The 21,562-nt window shown below is 41.2% G+C and overlaps 1 protein-coding gene across 1 annotated transcript; it reads right to left on the bottom strand.

The window, feature by feature from the left end:
• Nucleotides 1-6,299: 6,299 nt before the first annotated feature.
• On the bottom strand, nucleotides 6,300-21,284 carry LOC133450841 (phospholipase A and acyltransferase 5-like). Its single transcript, XM_061729745.1, has 7 exons — nucleotides 21,280-21,284; nucleotides 20,296-20,603; nucleotides 7,785-7,831; nucleotides 7,529-7,637; nucleotides 7,059-7,339; nucleotides 6,500-6,579; nucleotides 6,300-6,372 (listed from the first exon to the last, which is right to left on the bottom strand). Exons 1-7 carry the CDS (start codon nucleotides 21,282-21,284, stop codon nucleotides 6,300-6,302), a joined length of 903 nt encoding a protein of 300 aa, XP_061585729.1.
• Between the last annotated feature and the right edge of the window lie 278 nt (nucleotides 21,285-21,562).

Genomic DNA, 21,562 nt, shown 5'->3' with positions numbered 1-21,562 from the left:
TTGTTGTTTAATACAGGAATATATATAGGACTTCATTTCCCAGAATCCTTTTTTTTTCATGTTTTATATTCATTTTATTTAAAATGGATATTGTTTATTTTTGTGACCCTGTAAGGTTTGCAGGAGGATGTTCAGAAAATATCCCATGGTCTTTAAAAAGACTTTGTAAAAATATTGACTGTGGGGTATATAAGGGCGAGTCTCGAACATTCGGGGTCAGTGTGAGAGGAGAGTGATAGAGGAGAGCAGGTGGACTGGCCGACTGCAGGTTTTCCTTGAATGTGGAGAGAACGATAAATGTCTGGAGATCAAGTTGGCCCAAATATTATTGCAATCGAGACTTTAATTGGTTGGAAAATTTTTGTGCCAGTATTTTGGTCGGACGTGCTTGTTTTCCCACGAGGGTGGAGTTTTTCCCGAGGTGATCCGCCATTTTCTGGAAAGTGCGACTGGTTATCCCTCAAGCAAAGAACCAGACTTTTTTTCACAGCAGAGACACGGACGACAAAGGCTGTCGTCAGGACGTTCGTGTGGGTGAGGACGGAACGAGCAGACGAGTCGAGGCCAGGAGACGAGGACGTGTCGTTGGGAGGACAGACGGCGGGGAGCTGTCTGGACGTGTGTGGACGTGTTAGAGGCCTTTGTCTGGCTACACCGCTATGTTACTTCTTCATTGAGAGGTTGTGTGAGTACTTGACATTGGATATCAAGTGCAAGATCCAGGTACGAGTCTGTGTTTGCAGACTGGGATTATTTTCCAACGTTAAAACTGTTATTCTTAAGTGGATGGAACCTTAAGTGCACCAACTCTTCGGATGGGCCCCAACGGTTAGGTAACAGTATCCAAGCGCTTGGGTTTAGGTTGATTTTCTTTGTGGTTGTAATAAATGTATGTGTATTACCTGTTACATCTTGTGGGTTAACCTTATTATTTTTTGAGTTCTTTATTCATATTTATTTTGTTTCTGAAGGCTTACATATCTTGTGCTAGTACGCATCTAGCATAATACGTTTTCAGTGGAGGCACCATGCAAATTATTTCCTTTTTCCCATTTTAATATCAAGTCCCTTGTTAACTTGAGACCCCCCAGCGAATTCACCATCTTAAAGCTGAGAACCCAGGACCAGTTTAATTTTATTGCAGTGTAACTACAGTGTATATTTTCAACGCCAAGGGAAAAAGGGGTTACACCTGGAACAATCACTACCGTCCCATAAGGTAGGCTGACGTCCTCTTTTCCCCGGACATGTCCACTTTTTACGTCCTGTCCGGGGCGTCCGGGGGAGTTTTATAAATTGATGATAATGTCCGGTTTTCCTTTTGTGTATATGTGTGTGCGCCCTCCGGTTATCCTTGTTTGGTTCAGCGTGTGTGACGTAATCCCCGAGAGGCTGCCTTGTGGGCGGAACAAAAGGCAGCAGACACCGGCCGTGTCGCTTACCGGGCACATGCTCCCAAGATGCCGAAGCGAAAATGCAGCTTCACAGATGCACTGAAAAAAAAATTTCCAATGTACAAACCCGGTCGGGACATATGCAAAGCTGGAACTTATGTTTCTGTGTCCAATAAAGGTGCCGGGGACCTTGTAGCTCACATCCACACAGAAACACATAAGAAGGCAGTGCGAGGTGAGTAGCTCTTCAAAGTTGACCGAGTTCTTTGTTAGACCCGGAAAAACAGAGAATGCTGTAAATGCAGCAGAGGGTGCATTGGCATTTCATACTGTGAAACACCACAACAGTTACAGATCCATGGATTGCACTAGTGTCTTGCTAAAAACAGCATTTCCAGACTCTGACATTATGTACATTACACTGAAAAGTTAGTGAGAGATATTTTGTTAAAGTTGGATTTTCTAATACAGAAGAGGTATTATTTAGAACATTATTTTTTTTTGTCCAGTAAGACTTGAAAAGAGAGCTCTTATTTTACAAGTTGATTTTTGTAATACAGAAGAGACATTATTTCAATCATTATATCATTTCAGGGATTTTACATTTATTTTACATTCATATTTATTTATTTTTATATTTGAAACTTGAAAGGGATTATTATTTTAGACATAATAAAGAAAGTTGAGTAACCTCTGAGAAGACTATCTGAATTTCTGTCTTTGAGAGATATTATTTTGTAATATAACTGAATATTCTATCCATACATATAAACTTTAAATATATTAAAATGATAAGGAATCTTTGAGTAAACTTTAAGTAGGATATCTCGTGGCCGGGCCGAGTGTCCTCTTTTTTGAAAATCAAAATATGGTCACCCTACCATAAGGTCCTTAATGGACACAGTGTTGATTCTCCAGTAACTAGGACGGACCTGAGATACAACTTAGCAACGGGAGATTTTCTAGTCCGCTCAGCTCCGCTCGGCTACGCTACACTAACAAACAGTAATTTTTTTCAAACAATCAAAGTCCACAGAAAGCTTCCTAAACCATTTTATTAAGCTACAAATATTATCAATCATTCAAAAAAAATAAACGTTTCACCAAATAAATTAAAAGAAATGACAAAATCCCTCATGTGTCCGTCCTGCGGTAGCCGGCTCTTCTTCTCTGAATCCCCGTTGCCGTGGTTACCACCTGGCAGTTGATCCAGCGCAATGATATTAAAGTTATCAGGCAATTTGACCAAACTTGTTTTCTAGTAGTGTAGGTTTAAAAAAGAAAACCCCTGCACACCTTCTTCTCACCAGACTAGTGTTTTATTGGGCCAACGTTTCGGTCATCGACCTTTCTCAAGGCATCAAAAAACGTCAAAAAAAGTTTTTTGATGCCTTGAGAAACGAAAACGTTGGCCCAATAAAACACTAGTCTGGTGAGAAGAAGGTGTGCAGGGGTTTTCTCTTTTAAATTGGCTTCAGCTTTCCTCCTCCGACGGACCTTTCTGCATATCCGGTGTGCAAAAAGTTTTCTACTCTAGTAGTGTAGGTTAAAAGTGATAACCTACACCTAAGGCAAGGCAAGGCAAGGCAAATTTATTTGTATAGCACAATTCAACACAAGGTAATTCAAAGTGCTTTACATTGACATTAAAAGCGGCAAGACATAATTAGACAGTAAATAATTCAACATAATTAGACAGTAAATAACAAATATGATTGAATAAGATGATAAGAAAAGAAGTCAAATAATAAAAAGCACAATCTGTTAAAAGTAAGGGCAGTAGATCCAGCAGGTAAGTTTAATTTAAGAGTACGCTTGAGTAAACAGTAATGTTTTTAACCCTGATTTAAAGGATCTACAGTTGGAGCAGACCTCAGGTCTACAGGAAGTTTGTTCCACCGGTGAGGAGCAGAATAACTGAACGCTGATGAACCTTGATGGTTCTGGTTCTGGTTCCTAAACCACAACAAACCAGATCCAGATGAATCTCAGGGGTCTGGGAGCTTCATAGGAACTAACAGATCCAGCATGGATTCTGGTCCAGGACCATTCAGGTCTTTGTAGACCAGCAGTAAGATTTTAAACTCTATCCTTTGACTCACTGGAAGCCAGTGTAGTGATTTCATGACCGGTGTAATGTGGTCCAGTTTCCTGGTGTAATGTGGTCCAGTTTCCTGGTGTAATGTGGTCCAGTTTCCTGGTGTAATATGGTCCAGTTTCCTGGTGTAATATGGTCCAGTTTCCTGGTGTTTGTAAGGACTCTGGCGGCAGCGTTCTGGATCAGCTGCAGCTGCCTGATTGATTTCTTGTTAAGGCTTGTAAAGATGCCATTGCAATAATCCAACCTACTGAAAATGAATGCATGAATAAGTTTTTCCATGTCTTGTTTAGACAGAATCCCCTTAATTCTAGCAATGTGTTTTAGGTGGTAATAGGCAGATTTAGTGATAAACTTTAGATGGCTGTTGAAGTTCAGGTCTGAGTCAATAATTACACCCAGATTTCTGGCTTGATTTGTAGCTGTCAATGACATGGAGCCAAGGTGAGCGCTGATCTTTTCCCTTTCATTTTTAGCGCCAAAAATTATCACCTCTGTCTTTTCTGCATTTAGCTGGAGGAAATTCTGGCACATCCACTCATTGATTTGGTGAATACAGTTACTCAATGAGATCAGGGGACTAGGTATAGGTTAGAACTTATAACCACCACCTACCAGCCAATCAGAATCGAGTATTCACACAGACCGTGGTGTAATCTCTTTAATGTGATCAATGCAAAGAAAGAGTCAAACTCATTGCGGGATTGGTTGGATAGAAGTTCAGGGTCCCTGAGTCGGGGGTTTGTTAGTCTGTCAACAGCAGTGAACAGATATCCGTAATATATCTGCTCAGTCTCTCTTTCTAACGTCATCATGAACCTGTGAGTTGGTTTTCCACCTGCGTTCAGCTCTTCGTCTCTTGTTTCAGCTCTGACCGGTGCAGCATCTCCAGGGAGGTTTCTCTTCAGCAGGGATCACCTTCACCTTGCTCGGATCAATGCCATCACTAATACTCATAATTTAGTCCAGCAGAGAGATGGGGAGGATGACTGGGATGGACCTTCATTCCTGCCTGTTATCTAACACCTGGTTTATACTTTAATGAACAATATTTTAAAATTAAATGAGCATGAGGCTCCTTTTAAGAAATGAGACTCTCTAGCGCCACCCTTCACCAAGGCTACGTTCACACTGCAGTCCTTAATGCTCAATTCCGATTTTTTCCCATATCCGATTTTTTTGTTCACATTATCTTTTAAAATGTGTCCTATATCCGACTCGAGTGTGAACGCATCGCGGCCCTGAATTGACCCGCATGCGCAGAGGCGTGTGGTGATGACAATGATGGGTTTGCATCCAACAGGTGCCTGTGAACTGCCAATTATCCATCAAGCTCCAGAATTATCATGTTAACATTAAATCAGATAGATTTGTCAAGGACGTTTCTCTTGCATCTTTATATCATTATGCGGACATGAATTCTCAGAGTTTTGCGGGTGCGGGCGGGAGCGGATGTAAACACTGCGGGAGCGGGCGGGAGTGGAACACACACGTTGCGGGTGCGGGCGGTAATGGTCAGAAATGCAGCGGGAGCGGGATGAAGAAAACAGTCCCGCTATAGCAGGGCTCTAGCTCCGCTCCCCGGAGTGTGAGCTCTGCTCTCCGGCGTTCAGCTGGGTTTATCACCTAACACACGGTCCAGCTCGTTGTAAAACGGGCAGGTTATGCGACCACGACCGCTTCGCTGATTTGAATCCTTAGCTTCTTTATTTAGTAATATGCTTAAATTCAGCAGGTTGTCTCGTCTGATCTGAGGTTGTAGGTGAAAAAGAGGTGAGCGGTGGGGAGGGGAGGAGGAGAGGCGGGGGCGGCCCGGAGGGACCCCCGCCGTCTCCCGTGTCTCCCCCGCGGCTCGGGGCTCTGCGTGTGACGTCAAAGTCGCATTAATTCCGACCTGCCTGTTCACACTGAGGTCGCATTGCAAAACATCAGACCTGTATCCGATTTAGAACCACATATGGAAGCGACCTGAATCTGATTTGAAAAGATCAGATTCCATGTGACTTGTGCTGTTCACACTGTCATAAACAAATCGGATCTGAGTCACATATGAGCAAAAAATCGGATTTGGGTCACTTGGGAGCTGCAGTGTGAACGTAGCCCAAGACGGCCGCCGGGGGTACTGCAGCCAACAGCTGCCCAGCGCGGGAAATTCGGGACCGAATTGCAGCACATTTTGCAGCACACAGCCTGTTCAAGGCAAAGGAGACATACATTAGAGGGCTCATTCTTTTGGGTTTGGAACGCTTCATCTGACATTATTACTAGAAAACTTAAAACGTATACGAATTTTTTTCATAAATTCTGCCTCAATCCGGCCTCAAGCTCCTTTAAAACACATTGGTTTAGTGTCTGTCTATCCGTCTATGTATGTGATCAGAAATCATCTTGAATCTTGAATCTTCAGATTCAGGAATCAGAGATAATCAGGACTGAAATACATGGAAACATGTTCAATGTCATGATAAAGAAATCCAGCATCAATGAACATCTAAAGGTCTGTGTAAACACTAAGTTGCAGAACTTTCACAAAGCAAAACAAAGAAACAAAGGATAATTTTTTCAATGTATGAATTTTATTATTGATTCATCTGATCAGCCTCAATCATATTCCTGTTTACATCAGATGAAATATTTGATTTCTTTGACATAAACATCATACTCCTCCTCAGTTAAAGAAGAAAACATTATTGATTAAGTTGTTTCTAATAAGTTGGAATTGGCACCTTCATTTCTGAAATTAGGTCAGGTGGATTTGACCAAACTTTATAAAATAAAAATCATGGATTGATATGCAAGGTAGCGGTTCATAGAGCCTGCACTATATCCCCCAGCTGCATTAAAAAAGGCTGCTGTCGGATCTTGTTTTGCTTTCTTCGCCTGCAGGGGGAACAAGAACATGTTTTACACAAAATAAGATGATTCATGTCCTTCAGAAACGATCCACAACTCTGAACATTTATGTGCAACACGTCTTCTTTTCATGTGAAGATAAGAGGCAGCAGACCAGAGTGGTGCTGGAACCACGTCTGCTGATCTAAATCTCTGGATCTTTATGAGTGTGACACCGTCATGGAGGAGCGACGGCTGAGAGGACGAGGAGGAGCTCAGTCCTGTTAAAGGTCCAGGGTTTCACCCCGGACCCTCACTAACACAAACCACCAGGAGAAACATGTTCTAACGTACCTGCTGACTCTAACACAAACCACCAGGAGAAACATGTTCTAACGTACCTGCTGACTCTAACACAAACCACCAGGAGAAACATGTTCTAACGTACCTGCTGACTCTAACACAAACCACCAGGAGAAACATGTTCTAACGTACCTGCTGATTCTAACACAAACCACCAGGAGAAACATGTTCTAACGTACCTGCTGACTCTAACACAAACCACCAGGAGAAACATGTTCTAACGTACCTGCTGATTCTAACACAAACCACCAGGAGAAACATGTTCTAACGTACCTGCTGACTCTAACACAAACCACCAGGAGAAACATGTTCTAACGTACCTGCTGACTCTCACTAACACAAACCACCAGGAGAAACATGTTCTAACGTACCTGCTCACTCTCAGCCTTGCCGTAGCGCATCTCAGTGGCGAAGTGTTCACAGTTGTACTCCAACACGTTGTACTGCAGGTTTGTATTTACCAGTGAACAGGCATTCTTCACGATATCATTAGCTGGACGAGGTGGGTATTTATGATCCAGGAGATTGTTGACTGTCCAGTCGTTCTTCTCCACCACATCCTTCAGTTCCTCTTTCTTCACTATGCCCGTACCACTGTCAACGCCACCACCGCTGCTGAAGCGGAGGAAGCTGAAGGTGTTTGGTGCTGCCCCTAAAAGGATGAACCATGAAGAAAAGAGTTTGAGCTGCAGCTCACTGAGATGATGCTGACACCTAAAGATGCTGACATGGTTCTACGTCTGCTCTGTTGCTGATTCACACCGTTGAGCAGCTGACAACAACCTGAAATGTTGTTTGGTTTTGTTTCAGTCTGACATGTTGGAGGAACGAGGAAACTCACCAAGTCTTTGGAAGTGAACGACGTTTTCACCACCAACATAAACAGCCCAGTGCTGATAACCAGGACGGAAGATCTGGATCAGGTCTCCAGGTTTGGCCTCCTTTTTATCCTTCAGTTAGAAAAAAAACATTCAGAAATCAATGAAGAGATTGTGACTGTCAACCCCCCCCCACTCCACACACACACACACACACACACACACACACACACACACACACACACACACACACACACAATAACAATGAAATTTACAAACCTTGTCAAAGACTTTCCTTGTTGAAGTGGCTGAGCTGCTGCTAGAAACTGGAAGAGAAGCCAAACATGAGTTCAGAACAGTAAACGCATCTTTTAAGCTTGTGATTTCCAACATGATGATGCTTCATTCTAACTGGAATCAGGAAATCAGGAATGTGTAAATGTTGGCACTTGGATTCTCATCCAAATGTTTCTTACGGAGCAGATGCATGAGTCCTCCTAGTCACTAGGAAGCTACAAATTCAGCCTCGCAACATCCAGAAATTGGGATATTGCATATAGTCCAAAGACCAACCTTCTAATTTACAGGTTGAGTCTCATGTTGAACTAATACGTGTTGCAGTTCCTCAACTGACCACTAGAGGCTGCAAAAACAAATCAACCTCCATTGATGTTAAAATGTTGTGGTAAATGTTTTCTTTTCTTTTCTACTGGGAGAATTTATATAAAACAATAGATATAACTCTAGTGTGACTGACAGACAGTAAGCTCAGTAAATAGCTAGCCGTTATCCCCTCTTCATCTGTAATCATCACGCTATCACGCTTAGCGAAGCAACCACCTGTTTATATTAACCCATTGTCATTAAACGTGACGATTATTATTGATTTCACCACTGGAATATGTCTGACGGTAGTCTGGAGATATTTTGATAGGGATCAGCTGAAGGAGTTGGTAACTAAAGCTAACTTTGATTGACATATGGTGGGCGTGTTCCCATCAGCTTCCTGGGAAACATGGCTGGGCCCCCGTACGGCGAATGAGAAGTTTCAAAGGTCAAGTGACTTCATGCTTCGTCGATTATTCATTACTATCTATAGATTCATTTGAAGTGTCCTAAATGTGATTATTTAATTACTTTGCTGTCATGTACTTTCATTACTACTCAGATGTGTGATGTGGCATGAAGGGTTCTTTTTTTTCCACACATTTGTTCGAATGGTAAAAAATTCTAAATCAAATCAACTACTGACACTGTTAAAAAAGTTAGCTTTTTCTAAATATAGAACAGATGACCAGGGTTGTTAAGGTTTATAAATCCTAATATAGTAATTACGTGGATATTCACTTTGGCCAACCAAGCCAGGTTATTGTTTGTGTATAGATATACATACATTTATTACATACATTTTTTGTAATGACTGATGATATTTCCTAAAAAACCATCTAACATCCTGTTTTTGTCTTTCCAAGTTGAATTTCTTCTTTCATTAAACAGATGTTTTCTTGTCCAGATCCACATGTCCCATTATTTACCAAAGAGTCCAAACCAAAGTACTTCCTCCCATCGCAATTATATCAGATACGTAGCCCAGTGGGAGTGTTTCCTCCAAACTAATCAGGCCACGACCCAAACCTCCTCTTACCCCCCTCTGCCCACTCCCCCGCCAGACGCTGAGTGTGTCATGCAGTTTCACCTCACTGTCAGAGAGATTTATAGAATCAAATCAAATCAAACTTTATTTGTAGAGCACCTTTCATGCTCAAAATGCAGCACAAAGTGCTTTACATAAACCAAATATACAAACATAAAACGAAGTGAAATGGAGCTGTTTTGTCCGAATAATCAAAAGCCCAAATGCTTCTTTACCCACTTTGCTAAGTTGACACATGGCTTCCAAAACCAGGCCTCCAAAAACGGCAGGCTTGGTTCTCAAAAGAATTTTCATCCTATGCACAAAAATACTCCATGACTGCATGATTTGCAACCCAGTCTCAGATAAAAACGTACCCTGCCTACTGTACGTTGGTCCGAAGTGCAAAAACGTAGAGGGGTTACAATAATAGCCCTTGAATTGTATAACTGTTACATTTTTCTGACTATTCGTTTTGCGTCCAAGTCACGTGACTTTCAAGATCCTGGCCATAACACCAATGGCAGAGATTTCTTATTTTTTAGTGAAAAAATCATTATTTTGAGTTAGTTTCTGCATAAAAATGCGTTTTAATTACATTTCTAGCGAAAAATATATATTTTACTTTCATAATATTCACTCAGTGAATGTACATAATCACTCGCTTGCTCGTTGTTGCGAAAGTTTCTCAGATCTCGCCAGAATAAAGGCTGATTTATGGTTCCGCGTTACACCAACACAGAGCCTATGGCGCAGGGTACGCGGCGACGCGTACCCTACGCCATAGGCTCTGTGTTGATTTAACGCGGAACCATAATTAAGCTTAATGCAAAACTGCAACGTTTTCAACCTGATCTCACAAAAATCCGTGAAATGCCCAGGACCTCTCACCACTATTCTCCGTGGCACCATTGATTGCACTGATCAATCACTGCAATAATTCCCACATTCTTAACCTTTCCAGTGCAATACTACAATTGCAATAATTACTCAGGTATCCGTTAATTCATACTCAGGTATACCACAAAAGATATTTATACCGTGTAAAATTCTTACTATGAATTTGCGTAACTTCCAAATACATCAAGATTTTTAATATTTAATAACGAGGATCCATCTGAAAACATAGTACTGAGTTCAAGGGGTAGGAGTTTATATGTTTTTTACTTCTTCCTACTCCGTTTTGAACATGTAAAGACCGCTGCTGCTACCAAAAATAAAGTGTCTCTCTTGCATTTATTGTATGTTCAAGCATGTATGTTACTTTACACTGCTGTTGGATAAATTGGATAAAATGGATTGTATGTTGGAAATAAAGACGTTTGAATTGAATTGAACTGAATCTATACCTTGTTCATATGCCTTACAATGTATAATAATCTTATCTTATTTTATTCTCTTTATACCCGAAACACAATGACAATAAAAATTCTTGAATCTTGCTGTTTGCAGAGTTTATATTGATTTAGACCAGCGGTCTCCAACCAGGTCCTGGTTCCACCGTCCTGCATGTTCTAGATGTTTCCTGCTTCAGAACAGCCTGATACAAGCGACTGTGTCGTTAACAGACTTGTTCAGACCTAATGATGAATGAATTAGAATCAGGTGTTTGAGTGTAAAACATGCAGGACAGCAGCCGAGGACCAGGTTGGGACCGCTGGTCTGGATCACTCAGGGAACATTTATTTCCCTTCAGATATCACAAATGTTAACAGTCAAATAAAAACAGCATGCAGTCCCTTTTAACAAATGATCAACAGTTTATAGTATAAATTCAGAATAAAACACTTCAAATAAAACAGAACGATACAGGAATTAAATTAAGAATAAATATTTGTAGACTCACAACCCATGATGAAGCGGAGGATTCAGGACGACTGCAACTGCTGGACTGACTGAACTGAAAGTAAAATCGTGCTCTTTATAACTCGTTAAACAACATTCTTCCTTTTCATTATGTAAAATCATGTAAAACAAAGAGACAACCCTTCCCTGTGTAGGTTTCATAATGATCATAACCACATCCTTGTTGAACTGTTGTGAAATCAAACTGACACGGTAATGTCTTATAAACCACAATTTGAATTAGTGTCACGGCTCAAAGACAGAGAACCCAAATGCACGACACCAAACAGAATCAGAGTCCAAGAGGCTTTAATCAGGGTCAAAGGCAGGCAGGGGTCAAAACCAGGTAGTCAGGCTGATCAGGCAAACAATCCAATGGGGCAGGCAAAAATCCAAAAACCGGAATCAGGCAGGGTCACAGGCAGACAGGCAGGCAGGCAGAAAACTGATCAGAACGCTGGAAAGTGAGGCACAAACACTCGACAATCTGGCAAACTAGAAGGAGGAAATGGGCCAGTATATGAGGGGAACTGCTGATGAGGGAAACCAGGTGTGGAGCAGAGCTGGGGAAGCACAGGTGAAGGGAATGAGTGGATTTCTGACTGCTGAGGGTGGCAGGATCTGGAACGACAGGAGAGTGAGTTAACAAGTAAAAAACATATCCAACTGAGAAACCATGACAATTAGAATCCAATAAAGCTGACTTTATTGTTCCTTTCATTATATTTCTCATGGATTTCATTGTTTGTGTTGCAGTTCACAGGGAACTTCAAGAAATTTAATTTTAATCGAAGTAAAACTAAAATCCCTAAGTAAAATGTGGGCGTAGGTTTAGGGGTTTAGCAGACTCTTACAGGGCAGGAGACTGAAGCTAATTATAACTTCCTAACAAACCTCAGGTCTGCTGTCCTGCAGGTTTTAGATGTCTCCTGCTTCAACACACCCTGGTACAAATGACGTGTAGAGTTTAATGAGGATAGGATGAAGAATATGCAGTTGATCAGGGTGTGATTGGTTCCACAGTCTTCTTTTTGACATGTTACTTTTGGGAGGTTACTAATTTAGATAGAAACTTAGAGGTTCACCTCATAATTAGGGACCGAGCACTGAGTGCGAGGACCCTCTTGTATCTGTAGGAATTGTTTTCTTTTTTTGTTCCTCGTTTTTATTTTTCCGACGAAAGAAGGGCCTTTTTTCCCCCTAAACGTGTCCCAAAAGTCACCGAATTTTGCACCAAGCCAGGCCTGGCGAAAAATGTGATATTTAATGGTTTGCATTAATGGGCGTGGCCTAACGGCTCAACAGCGCCCCCTAGAAAACCACAATACGGTTTGACGTACATGCACGAAAATCGGTACACACCTGCATCATGTCATGGGGCGGCAGTAGCTCAGGTGGTAGAGCGGGTCGTCCAATGATCGGAAGGTCAGCGGTTCGAATCCCGCTCTGTCCCAGTTTGCTGCCGTAGTGTCCTTGGGCAAGACACCTTACCCACCTTGCCTCGTTTGAATGTGTTTGAATGTGTATGAATGTTGGTGGTGGTTGGAGGGGCCGTTAGGCGCGATATGGCAGCCACGCTTCTGTCAGTCTGCAGGGCAGCTGTGGCTACAGATGTAGCTTACCACCACTGGAGAGAATGTGTATGGATGAATAATGATCTCTGTAAAGCGCTCTGGGTGCCTAGAAGGGCGCTATATAAATCCAAGTCATTATTATTATTATTATTATTATGTCGCAACTTAAAGAAAAGTCTCTTGCCGCCATGGCCAAAACCCAACAGGAAGTCGGCCATTTTGAACATTTTGAATTAATCGTGTAATTTTGGCGAAATTTATGCCATTTTCACATGTCGTACTTTAACGAACTCATCCTAGCAGGATCGTCTGTTCGACATAAAACTCGCTCAGGAGACACGTTAACGATGAAAAGTTATCAAAATCATGAGTTTTCGTGAAATGGCGTGGCCGCGGCGCCGCGTCAAACTTCAACCTTAAACAGGAAGTGGTACTAGTAGCTGATTGGTCGATATTTAAAAGATCCTATTTTCTGCTATAACTTTTGAATGGTTTGACATAAAGACTTGTGGGTGGTGTCATCGGACATGGTTTTGAGTCCTCGACCATAATTGATTCAAATTAGCCCTGCCCCTTCTTCTGATTGGTCGATATTTGATAGTTCCTATTATCTCCAAGAACGCCCTGTTTACTCCGAGAGCGGAGGACCGTCACCCGAGACAAGGTAAAATTAAATGAATGTAGCGCTAATTAATGACATTAACATTACGGTACCTAGATAACATAACATTAGCCCTGTGGAGGGTTAGGTTTCTATTAAATATGACTACTGTCGATGCGTGGCTAAGGCATTTAATCTGTAAAAACACAGAGCTGTAGAGTGATGACAAACAGAAAAAGTAAAGTTAGAGATTAAAAAATAGATTAAGCGATTAAAAAACATAACGCGCTAAATATGCCTGTAATTAATTAATCAAAATTAACGTGCTAATTTGACACCTGTGCAAAAAGGCCCGGGGAGCTGGGCTGCTGCACCCCACTCTCCCCCTCCCCTTGCGTATGGCCTGCTCTCTCTCTCCTACCTGTGCTCGCCCTTTGCCCTCAACAAGTCTGGGCTTGTCTGCTCTCTTCACCCCACTTCTGCTGCATTTCAGGAGAAGTAGCAGACAGACTGAGACAGTGACGTTAAGCATCTAGTTGAGTTAGTTTTCCCTGTTCGTGTGCGTTCATGACCACAAGTAAATGGTAAATGGTAAATGGCTTACACTTATATAGCGCTTTCCAGCTGTACTCCTACAGCCCCAAAGCGCTTTACACTGCAAACATTCACCCATATACGCACACATTCACACACCGGTCGTCGACACAAGTAAGTGTTTAGTTGTCTGTATTTAGGATATTTAGTGACTGTTAGTGCTTGTATGTTACTGTTGTAAGTCTAGCAGTTATGTATGTGATAATTTACCACTAGTCTGCATAGAATGATTGTTTCCTTTATCTGTCCCCTTTATTTAGCTTTAATCGTTGTTCTTGCCGTAAATCACTAGTTATTGTTTGGCCTGTTTGAATTGTTTACCAGTAGAGTCTATTTAGATTATAATGTTATTTCCTTTAATCCTTCATTTAGAACCACACACACACTGATGCAGAGTGACGTTGCCTGTTCTGTGCCATAAAGCCGCAATAAACCATCTAAAGGGTTTCCCTGCCTCCCGTGTCCTGACTAGACACCCCATACCGTTGGCTACTTTTCCTGAACCACCAAAAGCTTCATTACAACAACCCTACTACATATGCATTTATATAAATATATAAAATATTATATTATATATATTATATTAATATCTCATTTTCCAGTAACTGCAGCAGAGGGAGTGAATATTGTTAATATAAGAATTTGCTAATTCTTTTTGTGGAAAATGAATTTTTAGGTTTTTTAAATACCTGACTGGTTTTGGTGATTCCTTTCGCCTTCTTCGGAGTCACAAGATGGTGTCTGTGACTTATCATGTCATCAGCTTATTATAAAACGAAGCGTGACTCACCTGTCAGATTGTCAGGTGAGTCACGTCCCATCTTAAAAAAATCGCCTCACCCAATTCTCTCTCCTGCCAGCACGGAGGTGTTGTTGCCAGTATTTGTGGTAGAATAGATAAATATAAAAAAATATTGTAATGCCCTCGGGTCTTCCTAAAAGAGTATTACAAGTTTACACCTGCTACCGAATTCAGCGGCAGGTGTGCTGACGAGGACCAGAGCACATGACACCAGTCTTATTGGTGCACTGACGTTCTGATAGATCTCATCCACTTTTAAATTATGAGCCTCGCTGACCCTGAGGTCCTCTGGTACCGGCCTTTTAACTGTTCTTAAAGTTCGAACGAAAACTTTTAAGAAGGCCCTCACCTGTGGAACAACCTGTGGACCTGTGGTTTTGTTGAGTTTGGTTGAGTTTGCTTCTTTGGACAAAAGCGGTACTGCTTTACCAGAAAGAACACTACGTTTCCCATGAGCACCAGCGCGGCAGTAAGCGCGGCAGTAAATCCCTACTAAAGAGTGGAGCTCCTCGTCGGAGCTCCACTCTTTAGAAGGATTTACTGCCGCAGTTCTGCAGAACCACCGTCTTACTACCTTGTTTAGGAGTGTTTGGCAGCTGCTTTGGTAAATGTTTGACTCGCCATGTGTTTCAATAAGTTAGTATAATAGTACAACATATACCTCATCATCATATACATACACACACACACACATAGACATACACACTGGCTTGTTCACCTGCATGCTGGCTCTCTAGTTTTTGGGGTTAGGTAGCGGTAGTGATAGCTTAGCTCAGACTGCGATCAGATCTCAAGATTTAGGTCGATTGCTGTTATTGTTTTGGTTGGCTCCGTGCCGGTTTCGTGCTTTGTTTGTGTTTTTTTTTTTTTGTTGCAGATTTCCAGTGCTTCACGTGTGTCTCCGTGTGTTCCTGCTTCCTGGATTGGCAGTGGATGTCGTCACCCCCCCCCCCCACCCCAAAAAAACAAAACAAAAAAAAAAAAACTGGGTTTGTATGTGTATATTTATGTATGTGTACGCATATGTGTGCGTATATATATGTATATATATTAAATATAGTAATAATGCACATATATACACTTTTGGTTTCTACCGTCATGGTATCAATCAATAATATGTGTGCAGACAAGGTAAAAAAAAAAAAAAAAAAAAAAAAAAAAAAAAAGTATAATAGTACAACATACAGTACATGTTTTGTATTACTCTTACTTCTCTTTTCTTTTTTTTGACTGCTATATTATGCTGAAGAGGCTCCGAGGCCTGAGCAATATTTTTTGTTTTCTTCGTGAGATTATTTTTTTCCTCTGCAGCTACAAATAGAGTTAATATTTTTTTCTCAACAAACTAGTTTTATGTGAAGATTGTGGTTAATCGCTGGCCAGCAACTGCGTTTAGCTGGAGTAGAATAGGGAATAAAACCCGATCCGACCCCGGTCTGTGTGAGTGTTTGTTTGTGATCATGTGTGGAACGTTATGTTTGGTCGTTACAGCCGCGATCCAACCGAGCCGACGACTCTTTTACTTTGTTATCCCAGATACTCGGCCTCCGTGGTTCTGCCTCCAAGCAGGAAAGCGGTGAAAAGTTAAACCATTAGCGATATTTTCCCCACGTCTGTTATGTGGAGCTGCTGCAGCTACAACAAAGCAACGGGTTACCAGCTTCTGCTGAGCTGCGCTCCAAGCCCCGCCCATTTTCGTCTCGACTACGAATCGGGAAGAAGGGGGAAGTGACGTATGCTGTAAAGCAGTCAAAGCCGTAAAAATGTGTAGTTTTTTAGTGTGGCAGGGTTCCTACCATGCTCCTCAAAGTTACATAGTGCCAGTGAAGGTGATACAGACCCCTCAGACCATGACAGAGGTTCATTAAACCTGTTGGAAGTTGATGAAGCACAATGACTCTGGAAATATTATATTAAGGTGGAAAAGTTACATAGTGCTGCTTTAACTGAATTTGATTTATTTCATTAGTGGGGTTTGGTTGATATCTAGTTATTTCCTATTATTCTAACAACTTATTTTTCAATTACTTTATTATGAATTTATTCTTTTATATTAAGTTTTTGTTTTTATTTTCTAGGTGTATTTTAACCCTTTGATGCATGACCCATGATATACTGACTTAAAAAAAATGTTACTAAGTGTTTTTATGTGTTTTTAGACATAAAAATAAGAACTGATTTGGTTCTGTTTTTATACACCAAATTTTCAAGGAGTTATGAACATGTCCACTCAGGTGGACAGCATGCGTTTGTGGATTTTAACTAAAATAATAAAAAAATCAACAAAGATCAAGTGATATAACATTCAATGTTTATTGAACTATGCAAAAACAATAAAATACACTTTTCAAAATAATTGGCTCTCTTCAAACAACCATTCTGGGCTTTTCCTTTTCGCTGAAAAATGAACTCCAGTGTTTCAATTGCAAAACTAAACAAAGTGCAGTGCTTCAAATGACAAAACTACACAAACTACAGTGCTTCACTGCATGCTTATGTACTTCCAGTACAAGATCAGTTCACCATCTTGTGTGAAAATTTGCCATGCACCCAGGTCACACAGCCACATTGCAACACTTGCAGGTGTACGTTTTTCGTGTGCATGCAGGGTCTTGGCACCTTTGGGCATTTTTTATGTCGTTTAGCTGGGGCCAGTGGTTTCCAGGGCCGAGTCTGACCTCAAGGATTACCTTGGATCTGTAGCGGAGCAGGCGGGGGGGCAGGGGGGGCGGCCGCCCCGGGCCCACTGCTCCGGGGGGGCCCACTCCGAAGAGGAAAAAAAAAAAAAAAAAAAAACTCCGAAGAGGAAAAAAAAAAAAAGTGTTCTGAATAAAATAAGGAAAGTTGGACTGTATAAAACTTGTGTTCATAAGGATAAAGTTGTTTAAAAAATAAAAATGAAACAAATAGTCCCTTCTCCCCGTGTGTGTCTGCCTGTCATGCACGGGTTCGCACGCGCATCTGTTTAAGGCTGATTTATGGTTCCGCGTTACACCAACACAGAACCTACGGCGTAGGGTGCGCGTCGCTGCGTACCCTTCGCCGTAGCAATGCGTCGAGCCAGTTCTCGCATCAGAGCCTTAACTCATGCTCATGAGTTTCAGCAGCTGAAGTTGATTAAAAACTCTCTCCAGGCTGCATGGATGAGACAGACTATCAAACCTCACCTTGCTCTCATTTGAGAGGGACTTCGCCATTGATGAGAGCAAGTTTATTGTGACCAAAAAGACGAGTCATTAGGAAATCCACTGCTGATGTTGCCAGATCTGACAGGTTCCAGCCCAAATGCAACGTAAAACCCACCGAAAAAATGAAAAACCAGCCCGAATCTTACATTCTCTGTTAAAACCATAAATTATGAAATGCGTAATACATTTCATCTTCACATTACTAAATAACCTAAAAAAAAGTTCAGGCTCCAAACAAAAACTACAATAAAATGGAGTAGATTAAAGCAAATATATTATCAGTGAGTTTATTGTGTAAATTTTCTACTTTTCTCTGCCATAATGGAAGCTTTTTTTGTTAATAATTTCTCCTAAATATTAAGTAAAACCCAGGAAAAGCAGCCCAAATATATATTTTTTACCCAATTGGGCTGAAACCTGCCCAACCTGGCAACCTCACCTTGCTCTCAATCCAGAGAGATTTCTCCGTTGATGAGAGCAAAGTGATTGAAAGGTGAAGAACCGGCTGATGGTTCGGAAATAGTTCGGATTTGAAAAAGTTTTAAAATAAAAGTTTTTGCATTTTGGGTCGTTCAATACCCCCACCCCAAATGGAAATATGTTTTGTTGTGGTTCTCCGCCCACCGCTGGATGAAACCATCATTGGTAAGCTGTCATAATATTAATTATTTCTGATGACATTGCCATAATGCTGAATATATGGCCTTTCATATATTGTTTGTTGCTGTTTGACCGCCGTGTCTGATTGTGTTAAATACATGTCGTCGTCGTGTAGGTTGAACACGTGTGTCTGAATTGTGCTACTTGATATCAGACATCTATGGCTAAGATGAAAACTTAGCCTTAAAAATAAATATATCCCCACGATAAGTCATAATTATGAGATAAAAAAGTCGAAATGATGAGATAGAAAGTCGAAATGATGACTTTTTATGTCATAATTATGACTTACCGTGGGGATATTTTTATTTTTAAGGCTAAGATTTCATCTTATTTTTTTCTTTTACTGGCGGAAATGGGCTTCCATAGACATCACTGGATGTCATTTGATTTTTATCTCCAGTTTGATACTTATATCTTAAAGTCTGCATTAGGGTTATAATTAGGTTTGACATAATGACTGGTAAATCCATGGTGCTGAAACCTCATGTAAATGGTTCTGACCGTGTCGCAGCTGCTGTTGGAATTGTGGTTGGTTGGGCCTGATCTGTGGCATTTTTAGCGATTATGTTCTAACGGGGATGTTTAGGCCACAAGGGCCCATCTAGAATGCTTCGCCCCCCCTAGGCTGGGACCCCTGCTCCGCCCCTGCCTTGGATACAGGTTTGCGCTTCACAGGAAGAGGAGGTGAGGAAGTGTCACTGGGTCTCCCCTTTTTGCGGACAGTGCCTGAATTTATCAGTGAACCAAAGATGTGTTGTGCCACAGCAGAGCTTTAGCTGATCAGTTATCAAACGTTATTAATAATTTTATTCAAGAATTATTGATATTTAATAAAGTTGACTATTTATCAAATTGAATGATCAAAATGATAATAATTCTCATAGGGGCAACACCCTGGGCCTTAACCAGGGAAATTATAACTTTTAACAGCAGAAAATCAGTCTCAGAGATTAGGATTATTCTGCAGAACAGTAAATCTTACTATCACTTACAGAATAACAATTGAAGGCGTGCAGTTTGAGCACTGACTCTGTCAAACAATCAATGTGACCAAAATTGTATGAAACACAAACAACTCCTCATTAAAAATCAATCAGAATTTATTTACATACAGGTGTCAAAAAGATGGTAGTGCAACACCCCAAATAAATCCTGATGGCACACTACGATAAACAAAAAATCATCAACTAACAAGAAAAACAACAATCAATAAACATGAAATGAAAGTTAAATGCATGGAATGAAAAAGAAATCAAAGCAATAGCATGATATAATGAATTTAACTTGTAATGCACTTTCCATTCAATGAATCTCAAAGTGTTACACTTAGATCATTATTCATTCAAACACATTGGTGGTAAGCTACGTATTGTAGCCACAGCTCCCCTGGGGCAGACTGACAGAAGCGTGGCTGCCAAACGGCCCCTCCGACCACCACCAACATTCATACACATTCAAACACATTCACACGGGGCAAGGTGGGTAAGGTGTCTTGCCCAAGGACACTACGACAGCAACTGGGACAGAGCGGGATTCGAACCGTCGACCTTCCGATCATTGGACGACCCGCTCTACCACCTGAGCTACTGCCGCCCCTGCCTGATATACGATACGTTTATATCAACGAACATCTACAGTTCAACAACGTGGCTGCCAAAGACGGCTGCGGTATTTATAGATGGCGGGACTGTAACCACGCCACGTGCAATTAGACCGGATGGTGATCCCGGTGTTTAAACGTGAATAACTGGCAGAAAATTTTGCCACAAAATAACAAACACAATAATGATAACAATTATGATGATGTATGCACTAAACCCAGCTCTGAACACAGATTTATCTCTGAAACGCTCTAAATTAAACTAATACACTCAGGCCTCAAAACCTCACGCCTCCTCTGAGTCTCCGGGTGCTGATCAGGTGTTTCTGCCGGGGTTCTTTCGGTCGGAGTCCTCAATCCAAGCGGTTTCCCGCCTCTCCCGCTCTTCCTCCCGACTCTGAAATCAAAAGGGGACGGTGGTGCAGTGTGCAGCAGCCGTTGCTCCCCCCCCGGTCCGGAGGCTCTCACGTCGTCTCGGTGCGCGTGGGGCCGGTCCACTTCTTGGGACGTGCGGGTTACCGTCGGGCTGATTAGCGTGTGGCCCCGGCGGGGCGGTGGGATGCGTCTCGGGTTGCGCTGGGCAGGCTGACCGGAGGTCCTTCCAAGAGAAACTCAGAGCGGAGAGAGAGAAGTTAGGAAAGAGGGACGGTTCTCATCCTGGATCACATTGTATGATTTTTTTTTTTTTTTTTTATTGATCTTTTTTAGAAAAAAACAACATACAATGACAACATGGACACATACAATCAGAGACACGAATTATGCATTATACATTGTCCCTTTTTTTTTTCTTTTTTTTTTAAACATACAAAGCCTAACTATGGAACGGAGTCTCTGTAGAGTTAAATTAAAAATAAAAAAAATAAAAAATAAAAAAAAAAAAAGATGACAAATGATCAATGGAGGAGATTAATGGATGAGCAAATGTGGCATACAAAAACAAATGCAGTGGTAAATGCAAATGTCCATCACCAATATCCCATTAAATGGAAATAGTAAATAAAACATAAAATGCAACATAAATAACAATAATAAAAACAAATAAATAAATGAAAGAAATGAAAAGAAAATTAAGGTAAGGGGGAGGAATCAGTCGGTGGGTAGAGTCTTCAACGAGTTAAAGTAATCTACAAAAGATTGCCATTTACGAACAAATTTAGCTGAGTTGCCTTTTACTGAATATCTCACCTTTTCAAATTTTAGAAAAAACATAACATCACTAAGCCAAAGAGCAATAGACGGAGACTTGGGGGATTTCCATGAGAGTAGGATACGACATCTTGCTAAAAGAGATGTGAAAGCCAATACTTCTGACTGTACGGGGCTGATATGTGAGGAGTCAACCGAGAGTCCGAATATTGCTAAGAGAGGGGCCATAACAACATTTTTCACCAGAACTTTAGACATGATCACAGAATAGTCACTCCAAAATTTCTGTAACCTAGGACAGGAGAAAAACATGACTTAAATTGCAGGGAGAGCCCTGGCATCTGTCGCATAGGTCTGCAACATTTGGATATAATTCAGATAATCGAGATTTTGATAGGTGGGCTCTAT

Source organism: Cololabis saira, chromosome 9 (assembly GCF_033807715.1).
Source record: "Cololabis saira isolate AMF1-May2022 chromosome 9, fColSai1.1, whole genome shotgun sequence".
Classification (NCBI taxonomy): Eukaryota; Metazoa; Chordata; class Actinopteri; order Beloniformes; family Belonidae; genus Cololabis; species Cololabis saira.
The sequence above is the reverse complement of the archived record's forward strand: the minus strand, read 5'-3'. Positions and strand labels throughout refer to the sequence as shown.

What these genes read in the sequence shown, in the direction of transcription:
- LOC133450841 (XM_061729745.1), bottom strand. An exon ending in CGTTCACTTCCAAAGACTTG is followed by an intron (nt 7,340 to 7,528) that starts GTGAGTTTCCTC and finishes TCATCCTTTTAG; the next exon opens with GGGCAGCACCAAACACCTTC. An exon ending in GCAAGGCTGAGAGTGAGCAG is followed by an intron (nt 6,580 to 7,058) that starts GTACGTTAGAAC and finishes TCGTCCTCTCAG; the next exon opens with CCGTCGCTCCTCCATGACGG.